General features: G+C 42.6%; 1 protein-coding gene across 2 annotated transcripts in view; it reads right to left on the bottom strand.

Moving 5' to 3' along the window:
- The window catches only part of LOC134636916 (transcription factor COE1-A-like), an 86,930-nt gene that overhangs the window by 50,227 nt on the left and 11,219 nt on the right, over positions 1-25,484 (bottom strand). For both annotated transcript variants that reach the window (XM_063487184.1, XM_063487185.1), the window contains exon 6: positions 24,015-24,083. In XM_063487184.1, the coding sequence (XP_063343254.1) occupies positions 24,015-24,083 (69 nt within the window). The remainder of the gene's footprint in view (positions 1-24,014; positions 24,084-25,484) is intronic.

The raw sequence follows: 25,484 nt of genomic DNA, 5'->3' as shown, positions 1-25,484 counted from the left end.
CGAGGATAGCAAACCAGACATGTGTGTGTGTGTGTGTGTGTGTGTGTGTGTGAGGGCTGGGATAGGATGGGAGGGGAATAATACCGGTCTGCCAGTTCAGGTCATTGTCGAGAAAACATAAAACATAATCATCCATTAAAATGCAGCTTCACACCCTCCATCACATCCATGGTGGAGCTGCTGCTATAAATGCTGTGTATGTGTGTGTTATTGTGCGTGTGCACACACACATTTATTCAGCTATGTTAGATCTACAGGCATAAAGAGACGGAGGCTGGAGGTTTGTGGTGGGTCACTTTATTGCATACTGTGTGCGTGTGTAAATGGCAAGTGCGGTGTCCCTTTGTTGGAATTGTGTCACATTTTTGTATGAATTTATATTTGATCATCAAGCGTTAGTGTGTGACAGTGAAGAGTCGAATGTGACGTGAATGATGCATAAGATTTACTCTGGACTGTCACGTCAGCCGGGAATGATGCTATAAAGTGAATACACCAGTTAACGATTGCGATAAGAATTCCCCTCTTTTATAGAACATGTGAAATATGTTTCCATAAAACTAATTTTCAGAGCTAAACCTAATAATTTGCTCAATTTTAGACTTCCCACGGGTGAATTTCAACAAAGGTTTGCATGCACTATTCCTCTACGGTCTGCTTTAAACATAATAAAATGGCATAAAGACCTGATTGATAGCCTTCATGAAAACAAAAGGACAAAAGTAAAGACTGACTGCACCTTCCACACTCTGTGTACTGTCAGTATGGATAGAAGGCCTCAAAACACAATTCAAACAATAATTAGGATAGCATCTACTGTAGTGGTTAACACATTTACCTAACATGAGAAAGGTCAGTGGTTCATGAAAGGTGTCATGAACCTCAAATGGTATAAAAATCTGCACCAAATCAAGTAAGTGGATCCATCTGCTGTGGTTAGCCCTTGTATATAAGAGAACAGATTCAAGAAGATGATAGCATATATTTGCTAATGGTTAATTATACAAATTACAAGCAAGTAACCACAATTTGATGAATTTACTAGGCTTGTTATATTGAGCTCATGAACTATGCATCCATCTGTCCTTTTGCTCTTGCTTATCCAAATCAGCATTGTAGGGGTGGGGGTGCCAGAGCCTGAGCTGCCAAAGGGCAAGAGATGACCCTGGACTGGTCGCCAGTCTGTCACACATAGACACTCACACCTACAGCCAATTTAGAATCACCAATTAGCCAGACCTCAAGCATGTCTTGCAAGTAAGCTGGTGTACCCAGGGAGACAGCATAGGAGAACATGCAGAAAGGCTCCAGCCTGGATTTGAACCTGATCCAAACTGATGGAAAAGTTATAACTCAACAGGATTTTTGGAATCTTTCTTGCATAAAAACTTGCAGATGACCAGTGAGAGTGTAAATAAAAGAGTTGGTAACCTGCTTGCTGTGATTAATGTAATTGTGTCATCTTTTATGAGGCAGCTGAACTGAATGAAACTGGGCTCTTGTCTCGGCTCTTTGTCCCCGGAGATGAGAGCGATGAGTTATACCCATCTGCAAATCGAGACTCTAAACAACACTATCGCTTTTAAACGCCAATCAGCGGGGGCCAAGTCTGTATTTCAAACTTGTAGTCTTAACAGTGTCACACAAAACACAAAGACCAACACACGCACTAAAGTTTTGCTGTGACACACTGCAAATCCCCGCTGATTGAGGGTAAGCGAGCTTCAGACGGCTCTTGTGTATAACTAGCTCCAGCCCAGCAGATCAGAATGGCTGGCAGCAAACTTACATGTTTGTCATCTAAAAACTATTCAGCCTCCACTTAGCCAAGAACACAACACAAACAATAGACAGCCCGTTAACAATGTACCATTATCTGGAGCATGATGGAAGGAGGGGTACGTGTGGAGAGAGCGGAGAAAAAGAAGGAGAGGGCGAGGAGGAGAGCGACAGAGTGAGCAGCTAAAAAAAAGAGAGAAAATAAAGGCAGAGAGATGAGAAGGAGGATTGCAGAGAGACCAAACTGTTATTTAAACCAGGCGGCCACGAAAACATCACAATAAATAACTCGGCTGTTTAGTCTCCACCTCAGATGCTGGGGGAGCAACGGAGCGCAACACACGACGGAGAGGGAGGGAGGTGAGAGGGTGTGTGTGGAGGGGAGGAGAATTAAAGGGAATTGGGGAGGGGTGAAGTGGTAGAAGAAGGGAAGGAGGGATGGAGAAGGAGATAAAACACATTACAAGATCGCTCTCTGTTGTCAGGCTCAAAGGAGTATCCAGGATCGTCTCTCCTCTCGACTAATGAAAGGAGCAGCTTCACAGTCAAGTACCAGGACGCATGCCTACTTGCAAACACACACGCGTGCATGAATGTGCGCACACTTATACTCTTAGTCTTTAAAAAAAAAGAAGCAAAAACATAAACACATTTAGCTCTCATTCATATGACAGAGAAGATTTTATGCAGTTGTTTAGCATCACAATGCCTGTGCACGCTCAGCTCAGACTCACACTCACACCTTCCCCTTCACACTCGCACACACACAAATGCACGCGCACACGCGGGAGCCCTTTCGTCGTCCTCAGCAGAAAGAGTGGCACGGCGAGGGCCCCTTTGACTGCACAGAGCGCTGCCTCACCAGCCAAGGCCGTTGATGAGAGGAAAATAGTGCTAATGCAGCAAGGAAGCTGTTCTTTCCCAATTAAGCCAATAAAACACATGCTTCCCTCTTTCCTGTAACTGCCTAATAAACCATAAACACAGCTGAACATTTATAATTCTAGCTAGTACATAAAAAAAAGAAAACAGCACTTCCCATGTGTGCAGGGGTGAGGTGTGTGTGAAGAGGGTGAAAGCGCTGGTGATTGCAGCGGCCATGGGGAGAAATAGCTTTTTCTACTAAAAGAAATATTTAGTACCTCACTGAATTAATGTGAGGGAGGTGGTGGGAGAGGAGAAGGAGGATGGGAGGCTTGGAACTGTCGTACTAGACCAAAGCAGATGTATCTATCCTCCCTCCTGTGTTTAGGAGAAGCTGAGGATGCTGAACTCCCTGTTGAGATGAGATGAATACCTTCACTGAGCGCCTACACGCTCCCATACACATACATGGAGGCAGATATATACAAATTAAAGAAATAAAACTATACAAACCATGAGCTGTTTGCAAACATGAACTCCTAGTAATTTGTGCAGGTTATGGTCCACTTCAGATGTGTTCTCGCTCCATTTGAGCTGAGTGTCCATCTAGTGAGTGGATACTGGAAGCAGGATGTGGTATCAACTCCCTCACTGTGGCTTCACTGGACACTCATTTGTGCACAACTGGCCACCTGAACCTGGCAAGTAAAGACCTCTGTTTGGTAATGTCTAGAAAAGTTCAGCTTTAGACTTTAGTGCGGTGTCGAGCTACCAGGTTCTTCTATGATTTGAGGTTGTCTTGACAAGTCTTTGGTGCAGGATAAAACAGGTTAAACAGGTGACATTTTACTGGCATGGATTGGACCCGCTTGTCCTCTTATCCTCCTGAGAACTGAGGAAAAAAATAATATTTCAGTGTTACTGTTTTTGTGATTTCCTGCCTCTTTGGAGCTAAAAGTGGCTGACCAAACACATGAGATATCATTGGAAAGGACGACTTAGTGGGGTAGCTCAAATAAATCAAAAGATATAGATCAGAAACAAATGTCCATTGCATATGACATACATGAATAGGCTGGGTATCAGGAGGATATGGCTCAGTCAGTCTAGAGCAAAGAACGGGACGGCAACATCCTTCCAGATAGGAAAAATTGGTGGTTGCCTGGTGATTACTTTTCTTTTTTTTTTTTTGAATTAAGTGATCAGTTGAAAGGGAGTGCAACAATCAACTGAGCCCAGAGGTTGAGCATGCGGTACCGACAACCTCTGGGCAACGACTTTTGATTGCATAGGTGCAGTTGGTGTCCGACTTGAACTGACTGCAGTCATTCTGAGACAGATCGATGAAGGTTTGCAAATAATCTCTTTCTAATTTATAAATGCAGACAGATTGTAAACATGGAGCAATCAATCTGAGTCAGTTTGCACAGATTAGCTCAACTTGTCTGGGGACTCGACTCAGCTGATTGCTAACCGGTTGTCCAAACACATACTGTATGTCAGTTTGTGGTAAAATTGCTATCCTGCAGCAGCTATGTCACTTTTTGTGCAGGAATTTCTGTTGCAAATCTATGAAGGACTAACTGGCCTCTGAATGTATGTAGGTAATGTGAATTTTTGTTTGATGTGAATTTATGTGTATATACAGGCAGCAAAGGATTTGCAATTTTTGCCGATTTATCACATACAAACAGATTGCATGTAAAGAATGTAACTATTAGCAGGGCGATAAGGAAGCAGAGAACTGCTCCTCCTTTACTTTTCGTGTGAGTTCAGCTGCTTCCTGGATTGTGTTTTTGCCTCCTCGCTGGGTTGGCTCAACTTTTTTCCTCCTGGGCAAGAGGAGTCATAAACACAGCATGGGATCGCTGTTAAGCAGTTCCTAAAAAACACATTTGCACTTTATTGTCTAAGTGCAGGAGCTCGGCTCTGGTGGGAGAGAAACTAAAGGGAGGGGATCAAATCTGCAGATTGTGTACATTCAATCTCTCTGAGATGAATGAATTTAAGGTAGTGCTGACATGAACAGTTTTTTAAATTTAATAATAACACCCAGCTTTCTGTGGAGGTATCCCCCTGCATTTTTACAAATTAGAAATGAATACTGATGATTTCCTCTCGTGCTGGTTTAATCTTATTTTTCTTTCTCATTCAAATTTATTTTATTTTGTTCTTAAGGTTTTGTGTGGATTGAAGCAGGTGAGTCTATCTGTTTCAGATACAACTGTCCTGATTTGGCAGCTCATGATGCAACTCTGCAGGATTTGAAATGCTACACCGATTGTTTCACAGAGCCACATTGTTAACTTTAACAACATATGACTAATGTTTTTCATAAAAAGCTGTGGGAATGATGAGTTTTGTTAGCAACTGGCTCAGAGATGGTTGTGGGACAGGTTATTTTGATTATATACATGCTTGATGGTTGAATAGTGTCATTCTTTGTGTCAAATACATTACAACCTCAACACCGATGTTCACATTTTTCATAACCTAACAATGCCTAATGCCATCTGCTCCCAGTCCATCATACAGATGCACTATCCTAGTGTACATTTGGTTTCTTTTTGGTGGTATGTTCCATCATTGTTTACTGCAGTGTAATCAAGCTTCTCTGTGGGCATCATTAAAGTTTAATTTGATCTCAGAGAGAGAGATTCCAGCCTTTGCTCTTTGACATTCGGAGGCTTTTTTTTTCTTCACTTAAGTGCTCGAGAAACTGCGTATTTTACAGAAGTGAATGCCGTCATCGGTGTGGGCAAACGGTAAATACGCTAGTATCCTGGCCTATACTGTACTCGCTCACACACACATTAACACACACATACACAGGGTGGAATGTGGTAGAATGCAGACCTGTGTGTGTGTGTGTGTTTGTCTTTCCTGCTATTGTCAGACGGAGATTGATACCGCCTCTTGTTACTGACAGACGATTGTCGAAGCTTCCTGAAATAATTATAAAAGGCAACAACAGTAACTCACACACCCTGTTAGCCCGCCTGTCTGTCTGTCTGTCTTTCTGTACTGTACTGTGTCACCCTGCCAGTGGGTCTGACTGTCTGTTTAGCTACGATTAATCAGAAATTTAATGTTTATCAAGTTGTTGAGTCAATACCAGTGGACACAAACTGCTTATACCACAAACAGAAGGAGATGTAGAGAGCAGACTGAACACAATGGAGAGAGGGGCTTAAAGGCAAAAGGTCAGACAGTGAAAAGATGCAAACATCGGTCTGAATCATCACCTCCTATTGTCTGTGTGTCTTAGATTTCAGGAAATGTCATGTCACATTTACACATGCACAGACATAAAAGCTTTAGGTGTAATCAGTCATCTCGGTAAGAATGACCCCGTGAGGCGTTTGCGCTCCGCAGATGTGTTTTTGTGTCTGTGTGTGAAACAGTATTCATGTCCTGAATGTTCTGCACAGGAAGTGGCAGCAATCCACTTCCTGTTCAGCTGGAAATCTCATCTGCAGGGCGGGCTGCCCAGGGTGTTACCACACATACAGGCACACATACGCACTGGAGCCCAAATATATGGAAGAGCAAAACACACACGCACGCACACACAGCACAAACCAACACCCAATCTATTTCAGTTTGTCATGTATTGTCACCTGAGCCTACAGTAAATACAAACTCTTTGTTCTCGGCCCAGCGCCGCTTAGGGGGCTTTTTCTTTGTGTGTGTGCGCCTGTGTGAGTTTGTGCTCTTCTTATAAGCCGACACCACTATTAATAAATGTTATTTGTAGTCCTGGTAGGAATAAGTGTGTGGTAGGTGTGGTATGTTTTACCAACAAGTTCCACCTATTTATTGTGGAATTATCACAAGATTTTACTAATGTGGGAGCAAATGCATGTTGGAGCACAGTAGGGTAATAATCCAGGCACACCTTGGAAAACTCAGTTTGCTAGGGACAAAGTGTATTCCCCAACCAGTTGGGGAGTGGTTGCTGTGAAACTGGTTGCTAGGAGATATATGGCGCTGCACCAAAAAGCTCCTTGTGGTTGCTTTGGATCCTACAAGATTGCTGGTGGTTTGCATGGAGTGTTTGCAGACATGTTGGCATCTTCAATGCAAATTCCACCTAGTGACAGCCAGCAACCACTCATGAACCAGTAGGGGGGAAACCATTGACTGAAGGTAGTGACTGTGACAAATGATCAGAGAACTACACCAGCCAGCTTTAAACAAGATCTCAATCTGCTTACTCTAGTAAAACCACTAATCTGGAGATGACAGTGAGATCAACCACTTGTCAGCTGCAGTAAACATGCATGCATATAATATATTGTCAAGAAAAGTTTTTTTCTGTAAAATCAAATTAATGATTACAATATGCACATTAGGTACCAGCGTTGTTATATTATCATCTACATTAAAAGTGCAAATAAAAACAGTAATGCCAAAAATTATGAAAATAAAGGTCAGGGCACAAGTTTCAGAGTTTTCCTGTGAGACTAATTAAAGACTTTTCACCTATTTGTAATCTGAAAAAAACTGCTTAAAAACAAACTGTTTGTAAACAGACTAAATTGGCGTAATGAAGAGATGATGACATAGAGTAATCTTTCTGAGCCATAATGTCAAAGTAAGCGGCACTAAAGGAGGGAAGAAGGTGACTGCATGGAGCTTTGTTGATCTGATTTAGCTCCTGTAATCACCCAGTGGCTGACATTTATATTATGTAATGTTCAATTTCCATTAAAAGAAACCTTTAGATAAAAACTTGAGAAATCTGTGAAAATTTCAGCTTTTTTTTTTCTTAACCTGATGTCAAGCATTTACGCAGTTGCACAGGCCTTTTATTTATGCTTTAAGTGGCCCTAAAACCATACAAAGCCGGTGTGTTTAATGACGTCAGTAACACATTTGAGCAGAATACACGCTGCACATAAATAAACAGCTACAGCACAAAACGCAAGATGTTCAAAGATGAGAATTAGCATAAAATAAAACAAAGAAATTAAACTCCTCGCCATTTATGTGCGGCTGCTTGTTCGCCGAGGCAAACAGACTGATTTAACTAGTAAATAAAGTCACAACACTCTGGCTGAATCTCCGGAGATTTAACCTTAACCCTGGAGAGTGTTGCATAACAGCAACAAACTTGACAGATAAAACACAGGCTGTTAGCACCCTCCCCACACACACACACCCCCACACCCTTACCCCCCTCTCCCCAGTGTTTGACTAGACAGCAGTATCCAAACACAGGGACTCCTCACTACACTGACTTTACAAGGACTAATTACCGGCTGGCACTGAGTGTAGACAGATGGTAGAGAGAGAGAGAGGTGGAGAAGGAGTACACAGGGAGGCAGAGAGAAGATATATTTTGTCGCTCAAGTGTATACGTGAGTGTGTGTGTTGGTGTACATAAGCTAATTTGCGTCAATAATTATCATCCACCCTGCAGCAGACAAAAGGACTGCCTAAACATTACTAACTGATGTCTGATGCCAACTCCATTCGTCTTCTGCAACAATGTCAGAGCAGTAGATTACTCCTTTGTTGTTTCTTTCATGTCTCTGTGAATAGAAAGCTAAACTGTATGCCGTTTCCTCCTCCCCCCTCTGAAAAAACAAAGCATGCACGCATTTTTTTCTCACATCAGCAAGCAACACATGTACCATACTTTTTAGCCATACATTTCAGGTACTTTCTGAAATGTCACCATTTAGTGCCATTGTCTGGAACTAAACAACGACCAGATTAGCAGACTAGCGGGGTTTCCAAGTAGTTTTTGAACATGGTAAAGAATTTAGCAGCTAAAAGCCAGATATCACCATCAGGTGTTGGTGCGCACCAAGCTAAGTCACGAGTAATGTGAAGTACAGTCATATGAAACTTCATGCTAATTAAAGTTGATAATATGTTGGTGTTTAGGTTGACCGGTTGTCAGAATGCACTAGTTCAAGAAAATGACCTCATAGGCACTATGTGCCCCTAGTGGCTGTGTGAATAAACAGAGTTTACAAAATGAAAGGGAAACTTTAACTTTATTTAACTTTCTCCTGGTCAAATATTCAGAGTGTTCTTCCAGCATTCTACCGTTTTCATGCTGTTTCACTCTTTTAAGACTGGAAACACTGTTTCAGAAACATTGACATTAGTAAGATACACCGCCACTAACACTGTGTGTTTGGGAGATTAGTTGGTCATTCCAAGAGTAGGTGGTGTATCCAAACTGGAACTCTATTTTATCAATAAACTGAATACATCTTGCTTAATAAAAATAAAAATAAAAAAATCAGTGGGTAGTCTGCTTGTTGTCTATTGATAAATGTGAATAAGTGGTTCTCTTATGGGCAGCACGGTAATGCAGTGGTTAGCACCGGTGCCTCGGGCTGTGAACATGCTCGCTGGCTGGAGCTTTTCTGTTTAGTTTGCATGTTTTCCTGCGTCTGCTTGGATTTTCCTTGGGTGCTCCGGTTTCCTCCCACAGTCCAAAGACTTGCCTGTTAGGTTAATTCATTATTCTAAATTGGTTGTATGTGTCATGTCGGTTTCAGTGGTCTTTCTGTTTCACTGGCCAAGACTGGCAACCAGCCCAGAGTGTATCCCACCTCTCAGTCAAGCTAAGGCTCCAGTCACGCAGGCCTAGAGACAACTTGGCAAACCCCCTGCCATCCACCCTTCACTGGACTAAAATATGTATTCCCCAACCAGTTGCTGATCAGTCACAAAGAGGTATTCGGTGCTCCACCTAAACTTCTTTGCAGTTGCTTTGGTCTCTTGAATATTGGCTCCTGTAGTTTGCATGGAAGATGCTGGCTTGTTTGCAAACACTCAGCAACTAGTTTCTAAGCAGTAGTGTAATTGTAAACCATAAAGTTGTGCTATTTGAAATGTGTTGCCACAGTGAGGCACAACTGTTATTCTAAGGCAATAGTTCTACTTTTCTGGTTTAAGTCACACATTTTCCAAGTGCCACTGCCATTTGGTAATTAGTCAGGAACTGTTTGCTTACAAATCTGCATCTCCATGCAAACTAGGAGTGACTGTGATAATCTCCCAACCAAAGCAATGCAAGGTTTTTTGTGCCAGTGCCCTCTTTACAACCAATGTCACCTGCCAACTGCCAGAAACTTCCAGCAACAACTCACCAACCAATTGGGAAATACACTTTTTTCTCCAGTGACTGAGGCCTAAAGGGTGAACCCTGTAACAATAAGCATACAGAGTACAGATAAGCAATAAAGGCGATGGATGGAGACACTTGCTTAGAGCAGAACAATTGTTAATACTTGAATTATTCCTACAAGTCAAGTCAAAATATTTAATGCTGCTGCAGAGGGAAAAAAATCCTGAAAGAGATAATAAAACACTCAAACTGACTTTTCCTGTATCTAAATGTAACAAAGCGTCTCTCTAGAATAATTAAATCTGTGTGCTGTTTACAGGCTCTGGTGCCCTCCTTTAGTCTAAACCTCGGCTGTAGTTGAGTTATTTCTCTTACTGTCTGTGCACTTTGCACTTCTCCTCTCCTCCCGCTGAACTCAAGCCTTCGCATTTTTCAGCCCTCTCCCGCTTTTTCAGCATGACTCCCCTTCCTCAACCCTCAGTTATTCCTTCTCTGCATCCCCCCATTGCTCTCTCCTCGCACCCCTCTCGTTAGCCGGGTATAAATCTCCAGAACTAACCCAGTAATTTAACCAATTAGCATCTCAGATATGAAGGTGGCATCTAAATTACGACGGTGCAGAATAGTGATGCATGTGGCCCCGGCTGCTGAATTTACAACCTCTCGTTACATATTCAACCAGCATAAATCAAGCGTTCCCCACTGACACACGGCCTTATGGGTAGGCACGGGCCGAGGTGGAGGGAACAGTCCCGGGGATGCGAGTTAGTTAATCATGTGGAAATAAGAAGCATAACCTAGATTCGCAGACACACATACACACCAATAAAACACATCGTAAACCTTTCTGAATACACACTTTTCCAGATACACACTCACATACACACATGCTTGCAAAAACAATATATTATATAAACAAACACAAACAAAACAAAGTAATCACAAAATTAAAAACAATGCAACACAGAATCTAAGCACAGATGTTTTGTTTTAGGCACCTCCCTCACCTTCCCTCTCTTCCTCTACCTCCTGCCAACACACGCACACACAGACACACACAGACACACACACTTCTGCCTAAATGAGTGTTTCCGTGTGTTGATGGGCAAGACAAAGAGCCCATGCAGTAACCAATGCGTGTGTGTGCATGTATGTGTGAAGGCTTGTGTGCCTCTGTTGTTATCTCAGCGCGTGGTTTCAGCAGCGGTGCGGGGCGTCTGGTCCTCACAGCGGCGGTGGCGACAGCGAGTGAGTGATAACTGTAGTAAAAGTGTAGTAAACAGTCTGAGTGATGGCGGCTGTCGGCGGGGCCAATTGAGCGTGTGACATCAGCCGTGACACATCAGTGGAGAAGCACAACGGTAATGACAGCATCGCCACGCAGTGCGCTCAGGCTATCTGTTACTGCTTAACAGCCGCCACGCACGCACGCACGCAGGCACAGACACCGCACACACACACATAATGAACATATAGTCGCTGATGGGGATAAATCTGACTTTCAGCTGCTGAGAACCTGCAACTGCTCTGAAACTGCTTCCAAGTCATGAGAGAGAATTTGTGTTTTTCTGTGTGGGGGAAGGTTAGAGGTAACTCAAAGCAGGGGAATCTTAGGGTTTAGGTGTAGCTGAAGGGTGAAAGGTCATGAGCTCGACTCCCTGGAGAAACACTACAAATACTGCTGCTCCCACTCTGAGCATCATTATAACCCCCCACATACACACACACCACATACCACAAATCATTATAACATGTAGTCTTATAATGAGCTGGTCACCTTCTAAACCTTCTAAAAACTAATCCCCTGATGCCTCTCTCTCACACTCTCACCTACCAGCCTCCCATGAGACCCGCTGACTGCAGGGGTCTCATAATTAGACACGGGGACACAGATATGGGAAATACAGATTCATTCAGCACTGAATGAAGAATATGGCCCACATTTAGACAATACTTAATGTAAAAAGTTAGGACAGAGGATCCTGTGAGTCAACTAAACTATTAGGTAAACAGTCAGGTTATCTATCAGTGTGTTCCATTTGAAGTCAGAAGTCGGAATTTCTCAGATTCCAGTCGGAGTTTTCAACTGGAGCAATCCCCCTATCCCCGACTTCACAATCCAAAATGGCAGCAGTGCATGTAAATAGTAGTAAAACTGTGAATCTTTGCAGCCACTATTGTCTATTTATGACTCGTAAAATAAGCCATGCACAGCGCACTGACCATGAACATGCCACAGCTGTGCTTTGAAATCACAAGCATTGTCCTGTCTTGCTAGTGTTGTTTGAATGGCTCCAAACAAATCCTCTTTTGCCTACGTTTTCTACTTTACCACTGGAACATTCTCATCTCAGCAATGACGTCACTCCGAACTCTGACTTTTCAGGAAATGAGCGTCATGAGAGTTCTTTTCATTAGGTTGTCATTTAAGTTCAGTCTAACAAATTCTCGTCCTTTAATCTTTTGATGCATCATGTTGCATCATTAGCAAATGACTAGAGAACAAATACGACTGCAACCTCCAAGTAGCTGGGAAAAATTTTAGGTTACACGCTGAATTTTTTCACACTCAGCAACCAGTTGCAAGTAGTTGCAGCAACTGCTTTCGATTGCACAGGTCGCCTCATGGGAGGCAACCTCTCCATACGAGTAGGGTCCAACTCGGACTGACTCCAGTCACTCTCAGACAGACTGGCAAAGGTGTGAAATCTGAGTCAGTCTGTGCTGATGAGTGCAACTGCGACGCGTCTCCTGCAGTAGGGGACTCGACTCAGCCAGTTGCCACCTGGTTGGTTTCTGGTCATATCCCAGTATGAAAGCAAGGTTGCTGAGCCCCTATGTCACCGTTCTGCAGCTGCACCTCGACAATATTTGTGGAAATAACTTCTGAAGTTCTGTTTCACATCTGTGAGGTTCTGGCTGGATTCTGAATGTAAGTAATTAGTGTTAATTTCTGCATGTGTAGACGGCAACAGATTTGTGATTTTCACCAGTTTGTTGTAAACAGATTGCACAAAATTGATTTATTTTATTATTTTGAAGGCAACAACTGGTGCCCATCTTTTAAGCAACCATTTCAAAAGCAACAAGAGTTCAAGTTCATCGCACACAGTCGCAGTAATATTGGTTGTGCCGTGGTCTCCCTAGTGTGACTGTAGCACAGGACACTATATTTCTAATGAGATGACATCACTCAGGTTTTCAGTTTTTATGGTAAACGTCTGTAAAAACTAGGTGCAGCAAGAACTGTCAGCAGTGAGGTTTGTGGGTAAGAATTAGTGGTGACTGCTCCCTGCCGAGAAATATCACATGTTGCCAGCTGAAAGTGCTTCCAGGAGGATCTTGTTTCCATAAAGACACGTGAGGAAGACATCAGAACTAACATGGAAGACAGTGAGACATTCACCAGTGCTCTTCTAACATCTCCTTATCCACGACTACATAGTTGATGTTTATTTACTAAAGAACCACATAGGAGATGTCATATTAGTGAGTTATCACCAGGTAATTATGCATTCAAAATTAAACAAACCGATTTAACTCAACACTTTCTTCTTCTTCTTGTGTCATTTGCGATTAAAACTGTAATTGCTCATTAATTACTCATCACTCCATGATAAGGTGCTGTTTTTCTGCTGCCTCGAGGAGGGAAACATCATACATAGTAGTTACTCATGAATCATAAAAAAACTATGACTATGATGCCTCACTTTACATAAAAGGGAAAAAGAGGCAGTAATTACCAGTACATCCTTATTTCTGAGTAAGTACGTGCTACTGAGTAACTTAGTAATTACTTCCTACTTCCTAGTTCTCAATTACTATGTTACCATGTATTTCTCTGTTATCTTAAAGGAAAGCCATATTATTTTATACCTTCTAGGCTGTTGTTATTAATTAAATGATCAATTTTCATTTTACAGGCAAAAAATTAGAAACAATTTCTCCTTTTTATGTATAAGTATCACAGCGTCATGACAGAAATATGGCGTTTGCAGCATAAAACTCACATAACAGGTGGTATTTTTAGCCAATAAAAAGACTGTGATGCTTAACATAGAAACAAGAATAAAAATGGGTCCATCATAAAAACATTACATGTGGCCATCTTTATCTGAATTATAGTTTTGGACATAATTTTGTGGACGTTAATATGACTAAGGTGTTTGAATGTTGTTTTTCTGTCTGTTAACGCAAGGAACCAAGTTTTTGCCACCTTTCGGCTTTAGGGGCAGTTTCTCATAAAAGCCAGCATTATAAATACTTTGAGAAGACCAGTTATGTTTATGCCAGACCCACAGGTCACAGAGAAGAAATGCAGATTTAGAGAAAAAAAAAGAAAACGTCTTTCATTTTAAATAAACACCCGGATGATAGAGGCGGATTTGAGACTCAAGCCTGCAAACACCTACGCAGCCTGACCCGAGTTCAAGTGTTTCTATCTCTCTTTCTCTCGCTCCGAGAAAGATACAGAGGCAGAGGGAGAGAGAGGGAGAGAGCAGCATTTAACCTCAGAGGGTCAGACCGAAAAAAAAAAAATCAGCTGAAATTCTCTGTGATCAATATGTCCAAGAAATGCACACACCCACACAGTGCTGCCACGGAGGACACCCATGAGCATCAGCACTCAGATACACATGAGCCATCCCTAATAGGCGCACACAAGCTAAAAAACCTAAACACTTCACTGTAACACACACACACAGGCACAGTGGAAGAAGAGCTGGCCACAGCTGCGCTCTCCTCATGAGCGCAGCACTAACTGACGGCTAATCGATTAGTGCTTGGTGACCTCTGACCTCACTAGCTTCCTGTCTGACAGATTACACCTCCGCAGTTCCATAGGACTGCATTCGCCTGCCTCGTTTTGTGTGTGTGTGGTTTTAGGTTTTTGTTATTTTTTTGTCTCCACAATGGAACAAAAATAACAGAAACATCTCTCAAAGCAGGGTGGTCCATCTCATAAGCACCACATGCATGAACTTGCATGTAATATTACAGTAAATGTGTGATTATGTGAGTCAAGGAATTTTCTTTTTTTTTTTCTTGTCTATAGCAGCGCAAAACATAGTGTTTGTTGTTGTTTGGGCGTGTGCTATGTGTTACTGTGGTGACACAGACGGTGCGCAGATCAGGCAGCTCAGACTGGGAGGGGTGATGTGTGTGTGTGTTCGTGTGTGTGTGTGTGTTAGGAGGTAGATAACAATGCCCCTCTCGGCAGGACACTGGTGCTCTCTTCCTGGTTTGCTTTACACGGGAAACACTGCCCCAACACACACAAACACACACACACACAGAGGCACACACAGATATTTATACCTGTATGGGTTGCAATGACTTCACCAGCTCGCCCTGCACAACCAAACAAAGGGAAGCAACAGCAAACTAGTGTCCCTTCAAAACACACACACACACACACACACACACACACACACACACACAAACAGAGGAGAGTGTAGAGCTTGCAGACTCAGCCGTCCGTTAGATGAGACAAGGTTAGCATTTTTATTCCGACACGGCTATTAATAATGAAATGATGCATGGCTGGCACATTCATACTCTCCTCCCCTTTCCTCCCCTCTCTTCTCTTCTACAAATTCCTTCTTACAGTTGTACAAACTCTCATACAGTAGGTAAACACACTCCTGCTCGGCCTCCCAAAACACATCAACCACAAGTTCACTTTGTGGTAAAAGGGGGGGAAAAAATTCCCAGTCTCATCAGTGTGTCAGTTAACAAGTATATATATGTATGTGTGTGTGTAATCTGCAGGGAGTTTCCAGATAAACTAAATGTGTTTGCTTTTTAATGACAGAGCTTAAGATATTCACACACACATGCACACACGCCACCGCCAACCACCTATCATGAATGAGCCACTCTGTATGCTTACCTCAATTCCATGTGTGTGTGTGTGTGTGTGTTTGTGTGGAAGAGAGACTAATCGCTGTCCAGTAATGGGAGCATGCTAAGAGAGATCTCTGTGTAGGAGCCCAGAGGCCTTTAGCCACAGTCTCATCGCCCACCTGGAGGTTATCCACATACCACACCAATGCACACGCTCACGCGTCAGCTAGTCTTTTGTTAGCCTGCCAGAGAGCCACAGAAGTCAGTCCATTGGTAGGTTACATAATCACTCTCTGACTTAATTAATCAGTAAGTTTGTTGATCAATCAGCCAAGTCAGTAAATCAGTCAGTAGGTTAATTAGTCATTCAGCTAATTTGTCAGTTAACTAAATGAAAAGGCGTGCCTTCTGTTCCACGTCGTGATTTTTTCCCCTTACCTGATGTGATAACACACTATGGCGTCTATACAGTGCACTGTGAGGCTTGAACTAATTTCTGAGACAATGTGTCGACTCTACAGATTCAAAAGTCTTTTACGTGCCTACGTAAAAAAAATTTTTTTAGTAGTTTAAATCCATGCCCGCATCGCCTTTGCAGAGCTGAACATGAATTTGGGTAAAAATTCTATTAAACTGCTCTTTAAATATTTATACGTTTACTATGTCAGAGATTGAAATACTTGAACGTTTGGTTTTTCAATGGGCACATTTTTCATTGTGCAGTTTAGTAGTCAAATATTTATTACTGGACAAAAAAAAAATCCAGTGCACCACTCACCCGCTGCTGAAAACAGTTGTAGTTTTTGACAACAAGCAGACACCTAAAGTAATCGAGGCATCACAACAGCTTTGAAAGGAACAGATGGGAAAATCTTTGAGGCCCTCGTGTCGTGTTTGTAGCTTTTAGGGTAACGTGATCCCTGCCTAAGGGTGGTTATGTGCACTGGGGTGGGGGGTGGGGAGTACCGGGAGACAGGAGCAGGAAGGGGAGGATGAGAGAGGTGAAAAAGGAGGAAATGGGGAGAAAAGAAAAAGGAAAAAGGTGTATGTGTGTGTGTGTGTGGGGGGGGGGGGGGGGGGTACATATTACACATCTGTGTGGACTCTCTTCAGTTTTGCCCTTTGGCAGTTTTCTTCCTGATACTCCACGCCCGATTCAAATGATACAGAAAGGCAGAAAGCCTGATGGAGAAACTTGGATCTTAAAAAGAAGTTGGAATAAGAATTATTCCAATTTACAGACAATACAAAGGAAAATGTTCGGGGGAAAAAAATGAAAAGAAGAAGAAAAAGTAGATAGATAAAGACAACAACACCTATCTCCATCTCTGAACCTAAACAAGCTCCTCTGCGTTAGTTTAGACAGTTAGAGGACATGAAAATGTGTGTGTGTGTCTGTGTGTGTGCATGCATGTGTGTGTGTGTGTCCATTAAAACAAGCAGTCAAACTAAATCAGCAAGTAATGTGAATGCCGAGCTTCTAAATGCTGGGACAGGTGCAGACTGAGAGGCTAAATGAGAGAAATGAATAAAACATAGTCCTCTCTGCCTCTTTCTCCCTCTCTCTTATACACTGTTAAACACACACACACACAAACACAGACAGAGAGAGAGAAGCGAACAGTGGCATTATGTCAATAGTATGAATAATTCCCAGCAGTCGTCATCTCTAAGCAACCGATGACCTTTAACACAGGAAGTGATACTGCACCTTGAGAGCGTGAGCTGAAAAGAAAGAATCAGCTTCAAATAATTAAGTAACTGTGTGTTTATGAAGTGCAAGACATCATCACAAACCAGCCAAAGAGCCTCAATGCCATCCTCCACACTCACGGAAACACAAAATGATGAAGTTTATCTGGTTAAATTCATTTACATTATCCTCCAAAAAAAGTACAATAAACTTTATAACCACCTAAAAATGACTATATTTGTTGATGCAATCTGTATCGGTAAATAATGTCACAAAGAGAACATCTCACAGAACTTATGGCACCAAAAAAGTTAACTTAGTGGAAGCGTGGTTACTGAACTGACCATTTCTAATAGCAGTGACAATAAAAGAAAATAGGAAATTAAGAAAATTCAAACTAAGTAACCATAACCGAGCCAGTGAAACTGATGGAAGCAGACAAACCTGGCAGCCCAAAGGCAAATGATGCCACTTCTCCCCCCAAAAAACGAGACATCTTTCGTGAAGATACAAAAAAAACCGCAAATTCTTACAACAAGATGAGAGTAAAATCAAAGAAATTTAACTCTGTCAGACCAAAACAACTCTCGGGATTTATCTCAGAGAAACACTCACATAGAAGAAGTAAAAAACCACCACTTTGAATGTCTTCTTCACCATCGACAGTGTAAAACCATGATACTGCACTGCACTGTCATGTTGGCTTATATATAAAGTTTCTTTAGTCATTTGTGTCTTATTCAGTATATATACAACCAAGCATTGGCGTTTTTCCAGGGAAAAAAATCAATAGCTGACACTGAAACCTTTAATTTTTGGATTATGCCTTAAAAATAGCATCTGTGATTTTCAGCTGCCTCTTCAATTTAAAAAAAAAAAGAAATCCAATGTGCTGTTAATGCATTTTTCTTACATTGTACAGTTCATCATTGTACCTGTACCTAATTATGCTGATGCCAAGCAAAGCAAATTAGAATTTGAGAGGATGAAGATCAGAAGGAAAGCAGGGCAAAGACGGAAAGGAGCGATGAGGACGGGTCAAGAAAGGAGGAGGCATATTCTCTCACAGTCTATTTTAGATGTGTGTGTGTGTGTGTGTGTGTGTGTGTGTGTGTGTGTAGGCTACATGTCAGACAGTGACAGTTGAGCGAACAGTGACATACCAGGTTGGCAGAGATATTTTGGTAACTAGGACAAGTGAGAGTGAGAGAGAGAGAGAGCGATAGTGAGGAAGACAAAGGCGGAAAAGATGAAGAGATCGTTTAGAAGATCCCTCTCACTTTCTGTCGCCTTTCTTCACCTCACCCCTCCATCCGCCCTCCCACCTCCTCCTCCTCCGCCTCCTCCTCTCTCCTCTTCTATCTGATTGACAGCGCCCCCTCCTCACCCACCCTGTGCTCTTTGATTGACAGGACTCCCCAGACTGAGGCTCTTATCCCCCTGAAACAAACCTGGCTCTGCTCCTCCTCCTTTCTCTCTTCTGTCTGCCTAGACAAGCTCCCACTCTCCTCCCCCTCCTCCCCCTCCTCTTACTCCTCCTTTCTTCCTTCTGCTCCCTCTAAATGCCATCTTATCATCTTCACCTCCTCTTTCTGTCGTCCCTCCATCCCTTCCTCTTTCCCATCATCTCTTGCTCAAGCTCTGACCCCTCTTAACCCTATAGATTACACACACACACACACACACACACACACACACACACACACACACACACACACACACACACACACACACACACACACAGGGAACCCCTTAAACCCCGAGGCTTATGTGGGCCCCTTTAGACTTTGAGAGGACACACACACACACATTCACACACACTGGTATCCGTAGCACCCCTACACACAGAAAAACACACACTCAAACTGCCTTCCTCGCGCCGCGACACTCGTCTAAGCCCTGAACACACACCACCTGAGACTATAACCCCCTCAAACTGCTCACACACGCACAGTCTGAGCCTATTAAGCCAATTGTAGCAGTCTAAACAGGCACAAAGCTGAGCAGTGAGGTAGGTAACCCCTCAGGGCCACGGAGACGAAAACAGAGTCAAAGAAAGAAAAAAGGAGGTTGGGAGAGGGAGCAAAGCAAAGGGGTGTGGAGAGAGAGGCTGAGGTGAAGCAAAGGCACGGAAAAAAGGGAGGAAAAGGAGGAAGCGAGAAAGGGGCAAGTGGAAGTGATGGAGGAAAGTAAGAGAAAAGGGGATGATGAGGATGCTGAGCGATTAAAAAAAAGACAGTAAGAGTTACAAGTAGAAACTGAATGGCAGTCACACACACATAGACACACACACCCAGAGGAGAAGAGTGGTTGTGGCTCTTTAGGAGTCAAGCAGGCGTATGATAGGATAGCGTTGCATGTCGTTAACCCTATATTAACCCTGAGAGGCAGTGGGATGCTCAGTGTGCTATAACAAGGATTAACTGGGCCACACACACACACTCACAGATACACTCATACGTACATGTTACGATGGGCTAGCTGTCAGTCACACACATGTGCGCACAAGGACTGAGAGACACGCAATGAGCTGTCAGTCACTCTCTTTAATGGTTCGCACACACAAATGTTTGAATTTGTTAAAGCATGAGTAATGTGTTTAAATGAGCGTGAGCCTTAACTCTGTTCACATGTCGATGTAACGTTTACATGGTATGTAGATAAGTGTGCTTATGCATATCTCTTCATCTGCCAGTAACCCACTGCAGACTTGGCTGTAGCAACATTTTGGAGCCTTTTTTCTCTACTGTGCGCTGTATATGCTATAATGTAATATCAGTTTCACTTGGCTGAAACCATCCCTGCAGAAGCGTTGGGCAGCATTTATACCATGCAACAGTATCCAGGTCTTAGGGCAGTGGTTTCTTTTCTTTCTGAGAGCTTTCTTTCCAATTTTATGCTGATATGGGGCTCGTTTTAATGTGAGTGCAGATACTCTTCTTTCCTCCAGCATCTCCACAAAAGCCTTTGCTGTTGTTCTGGGATTCATTTGCGCTGTTCACACATTAGTTTCACGGAAACAGAATGGATCTCCTTCCTAAGTATTACGACTGTTGCCCAATCCCATGGTATTTATACTTACATACTATTGTTTGTACAGATGAACATGGTATCGTTCAGGAAATTGCTCACGAGGATGAACAAGGCTTCTGGAACGTCACAATTTTTTTCCAGTGTCGGGGCAGTTTCCTTTGGTTTTCCTATGATGTCAAGCAAAGGGGCCAAGACACACGTCGCACTGACTCTGATGATGCTGATTAGCTCATCGCAGGCTTCTAACGCTAGTGAGCAAGTTTTCAAGCTGTTTTAATAGCACACTTACTTAAAGTGCCTGGCAAAGTAGTGGACTGGTGGTCCATACATTCACGTGGAAAAGAAAGTTTCTACAGGACTCTATGTATTCCTTTGAAAAACGAAATCATCGTGTGTCTGTATGGCTTTGTCAGCCTTTTGCATTGTGAAGGACTTAATTGTGGAGGAAAATCAGCCCACTCTTCCTTACAGCATCGCTTCAGTTCACTGAGGTTTTTGCACAGCTCACTTAAGGTCCCACCACAGTATTTCAGGCAGGTTGAGGTTTGGACTTTGACTTGACCATTGCAACACCTTCATTCTTTTCTTTTTCAGCCATTCTGCTATAGATTTTCTGCTCTGTTTGAGATCATTGTCCTGTTGCATGACCCATTTTCAGCAAGCTTTAGCTGTCAGACACTTGGCCTCACATTTGAGTCTTAGTGCTGTGCATTACGACCAAACAATTCCAATTGGTCTCATATGTCCAAAGGACATTGTTACAGAGGTTCTGTGGTTTGTTCAGATGCAACTTTGCAAACCCAAGCCGTGAATAAACGCTCCAGACCACCAAACTGCCAAAACTTCTTCTTTTATAGAGGCGCTCACATCTGCTGACGGTCAGTTAAGTGCATTAGCATCCATCATCCCACATTTTCACATAACTATAAGTCCAATGCGGAGCTTAGCACATGCACATCTGCATGTTGTAGCTTCATACTATCACCAGAGGGCAGTGTAAAAAAAACAGATCACAGACAAGAATGTGGGATACTCTTGTTTATGTTTGTGCTGTTTTTGGTCTTTTAGTTGAGCCCTTGAAAAGAAGGAATTTTCACAGGCATCTTCTTTGTAGCGAAGATGCCCTTTTTTGTTTCATTTCTTCTTCATAGCGAAACATTGGCATTACCTTTCAGTTCAAGCCAAATTGTCAACCAATCAGGATTGTACCTTTGTAAATATTATAGCTAAATGCAGCATACAGTTGAGTATGTATAACCACAGATGCAGGGGGATATATCTGCTAAGCCCTTAATGTTTTCATTGTAACTGTTTAAAATAACTATTAAAGTTACATTTTGAATATTTCTTTTGAGTGGGTGAGTTAATTTGAGCTCTACTTCTGTTTACAATCAATGACACTTTAAGCTGTTATTTTGACTTTGCCTCATTCTCTCTCCACATGTTTGCGTCAAACAGCAGAGCTCCAGATGTTACACCAAGAGGCTGTGAACCACTGCAAAGTGGAGGGGGCAACAGGAAGTATCCCACGGTATCCACGGTAACCTTGACATTCCATCTTGACCAAGTTCCCTGACATCTCCCACAATTCACTCTGCTTTTCTCCTCCTGCCGTGGAAAATGAGACACACACCCCTGTGTGTGCGCGCACACACACACTTCAATAGTCATCAAGCATCAATGTAACAAACAGTGACACACGTATTATGATTATGCAGCTATTACTTTGTCAGTTTGTGTCTAATATATCAGCTATTCTTTTAGGGGCCAAACCCAAGCCCTGGCCATCAATCCACACACGCAGATTACATACGCACTTTCTAGGCAAATATATAAAAGGCTGTAAGCTGAGATGTTTGAGATAGCCGACAAAACAGGAGAATAGGGCGGTGGCGCGGCAATACCTATAATGTCCTCCACGAACACACAAATGCACATATAGCGTATAACACACGCTATATGTGCGTCTGTTATTCATAACAGTTCCCCTACGGGGTTAAAGAGCTTGTTTCGCTAGCTAACTAAATGGACCTGCTAGCAAGGAAAGCAAGAGGAAGGAGCGTGCACTTAATAAGATTTCTCCAAACACAAAGAAAGAGGAAAGAGGAGTTTTGCACTGTATGGAGCGAAACCTTGTACATCCCCTCCAAAGTGGCGAGAATCAAGAATCTCATTCATGCCAAATTATCCCTGTAATAACCTTTATGACCTCTGTTTGCAGCGCTGATCACACTGATGTTTGTCTTTATGAACCTTTAGTGAAGAAGCACTGAAGGACAGCAGATACAAAGCTGAGAGTCCATGGTGTGATTACTGTTCATCAGACGCTCATAAGCCACAATATTTAAACCTCTGTTTCAATTGTGTGGTTCCTCACGCCACACAATGGGGGTATGCTTAGGGCTAGGGCATGGGAACACTGTCAGTGGATCGTCTGGGTCCTGTAAGTTGTGGAGTGTTATCTCCTTATATCTCACTTGCTCTAGCACATCTTACATGCAGTATGCTTGATTGGACTGGAATCTGGAGAGCTGGATATCCCGAGGCAGGGTCAAAACCCCGAACTCTTTGTCGTGTTTCTTGAGCCATTCCAGAGAAGCCTTTGCAAGAGTACTAGTGCCTCAGGGAGTGTGCTTGAGCTGCAACAGTGTCTAGATGCTGTGAAAGTAATATCCACATGAATGCCGGCACCCACTGCACTGTAACAAGAAGATCTGAGGTATTTACCTCATCTGTCAGTGCTTTTAATGTTGCAGATGATCAGCTTATATTACAATTGCCAAAAATCTTTCACAAACTGAAAGTCAAACATCTGGTCATGGTGAAGAAGAAAAAAAAAAGAAACACTTGGTACAAATCTGCAGGAATATGATATTTTGTACAGTGATTTAAGTTGTGTAACAATGTGGTGACAGGGAGTAGAATATTTCACTCCTCTTCCTGTGAATTACTCAAACACATGCAGACAGACCGACAGAACTGCTCGCAGAGGGTTAAAACAACTGCCAAGGAGAAATCAGATTAAAATGAGGTTGGATCTCATTTCAGTTTTTCTCTGTCACTTTTTTTTTTTGTTCTTCTTTGCTCATGACCCATTTTTCTGTGCTGCTGCAGGAGAGACAGAAAGAGGGGTGGGGTGGATGTTAAGGGAGGGATAACTTCAGTCCTCTCCTGTGACAGACAGAAGGGAAGAAAGAGAGCGACAGACAGACAGAGACGAGCGGCAGGAAAACAACAGACGACTCCTGCTAGTGAGCTGCTTTGTGTTTTGCGTGACGTAGAGGAAACACACATTCATCTGAGCACTCAAGTCTGAAAGTGCGCCTTTGGGATGTAACGGAGCAGCTGATGTGTATTTGTGTCCCCTCTGCACAGATCGATGATTACGTTACTAGAGTGCGCATGTACATGCAGATAAAACCTGTGTGTGTGTCTGCAAGTGTAATTCCACACTGTCACCACCCACTCATGAGTCCTGCTGTTTGACTTATAAAAGCAAAATTGGTTTCTCAAATGCTTCCCGTGCATCTGAGGCCGCTGATTCTATCGAGGAGTGACAGCAGCTCATCCAAACACACAAACATCCTGTCCCACGGCGCCGTTCAAACGGGTCAGCGCACAAACCCTCGTCCACTGTGTGTCTGTGGGTGTGCGCAAGTGTGTGCGTAAGGAGAGAGAGAGAAGAGGCAAAGTGAGAGACAGTACCTGTCGATGATAACAGGGTCTGAGGGTGTCTCATTACGGTTTCCACAGCTCTTCTTGTCACAGCACCGACTACGGGAAGAGAAAAGAAGACCGTCAGGAAAGAAGACACAGGGCAAAGTGGGGGGAAAATTTGGGCATAGGGTACATTTTATGGAATTTCCAGATTAGAGGTTTAGGTGGGAATGTTGCAGTGCGTGCCTTTCGTCTGCACTGATAAAACAAATTTATTACAACATCTGCAGAATTTGTCCATATCTGTCGAAAACAGGCCATCGTGAATTTTACTGAAAGTCTTTCAGAGAAATCTGCCCTGAAAGCAAGGATAAAAATAGACCTGCAAGACAAGGAAAGTGACTGTATAGCAGGATCTGAAGGAAATACACTGTGGGATTGCTGCTTTAACAAATACATTAAAAAAGACACTGCCGGATTTATTGTTGGTCGTGGTTTGTCTCACTAATGGGTAATTTGTTGCTGTGGTCACTGCCTAGCATTTCTTTTTCCATTTTCTCCACTTTTTACTGCTGAGCTGGTTGATATTCATTACCAGTGTTCCCAGTATAAGGTGCACCCTTAACCACAGTTTGCCCATCTGGCTCAAACAATCAACTATTAAGATAATAGTTTCATCCGAATCCCAACAACCTCTCAAACATTCAGGTTTTTAGGATTGGGCTCAAATAGATGGTTTAATTTTGTACAGCACATTATAAGAACTACACAGGTAGTAATTTAGCTGAATAGCAAAATAATATAAAGATAAGTTCCAGAGCTCCAGGCACCAAGATCGTGTTTTGGCTTAAAACTGATCTTTTAACAACCTTAACCAGATGTTGCAAAGCTCCATTTTCCATTTTGCAAGATTGCCAGGAGTCCTGCCCCTACATTACACACGCATATACTAACATTACATGCTAGGTCACAATTTTACAGCGTTTATTGTAAAACACCATGCTTTGTGCTGTGGATAGCCACAACACTTTTTCCTATGAGACTAGACTGTAATGGGGCATTACACCTATTTTCATAGCCCATGAAGGTGACTGCATAATATGATTGTAACTCTGGGGTTTTGTAAAGTCTCAGAATAATAACCTCTCCTGGTGTCAATATGATACTGTTGGGGTTATGAAAGGTTAATTAGTTAAAATCCCCTCAACATGTGTTGCAAGAAAATGTTTTCATGAGTACGTAATTAACAAGCTGAGATCATTTAGATGCTTATAGTCAAGTTTTTTCCAAAGGTAACATAACCAATAGCATAATCGTCTCGAAATCGAGCACGAAACAATCTTTCAGTAGCTTTGAATCAGTGAATTTGTGCTTTTTTTGTCAGATATGTAAATGGCTTGAAAAGAATCTGCAGTCCATCCTAATTGTACTGATGAACCATCAGGTAAAGTGGAGATGGAAACAAAAAAGAAGCCCGAGGCGCCAAAAACACATGGGTGGTATACACGCATGCACACG

Source organism: Pelmatolapia mariae, linkage group LG10_11 (assembly GCF_036321145.2).
Source record: "Pelmatolapia mariae isolate MD_Pm_ZW linkage group LG10_11, Pm_UMD_F_2, whole genome shotgun sequence".
Classification (NCBI taxonomy): domain Eukaryota; kingdom Metazoa; phylum Chordata; class Actinopteri; order Cichliformes; family Cichlidae; genus Pelmatolapia; species Pelmatolapia mariae.
This window is presented reverse-complemented; position numbering and strand designations above follow the sequence as displayed.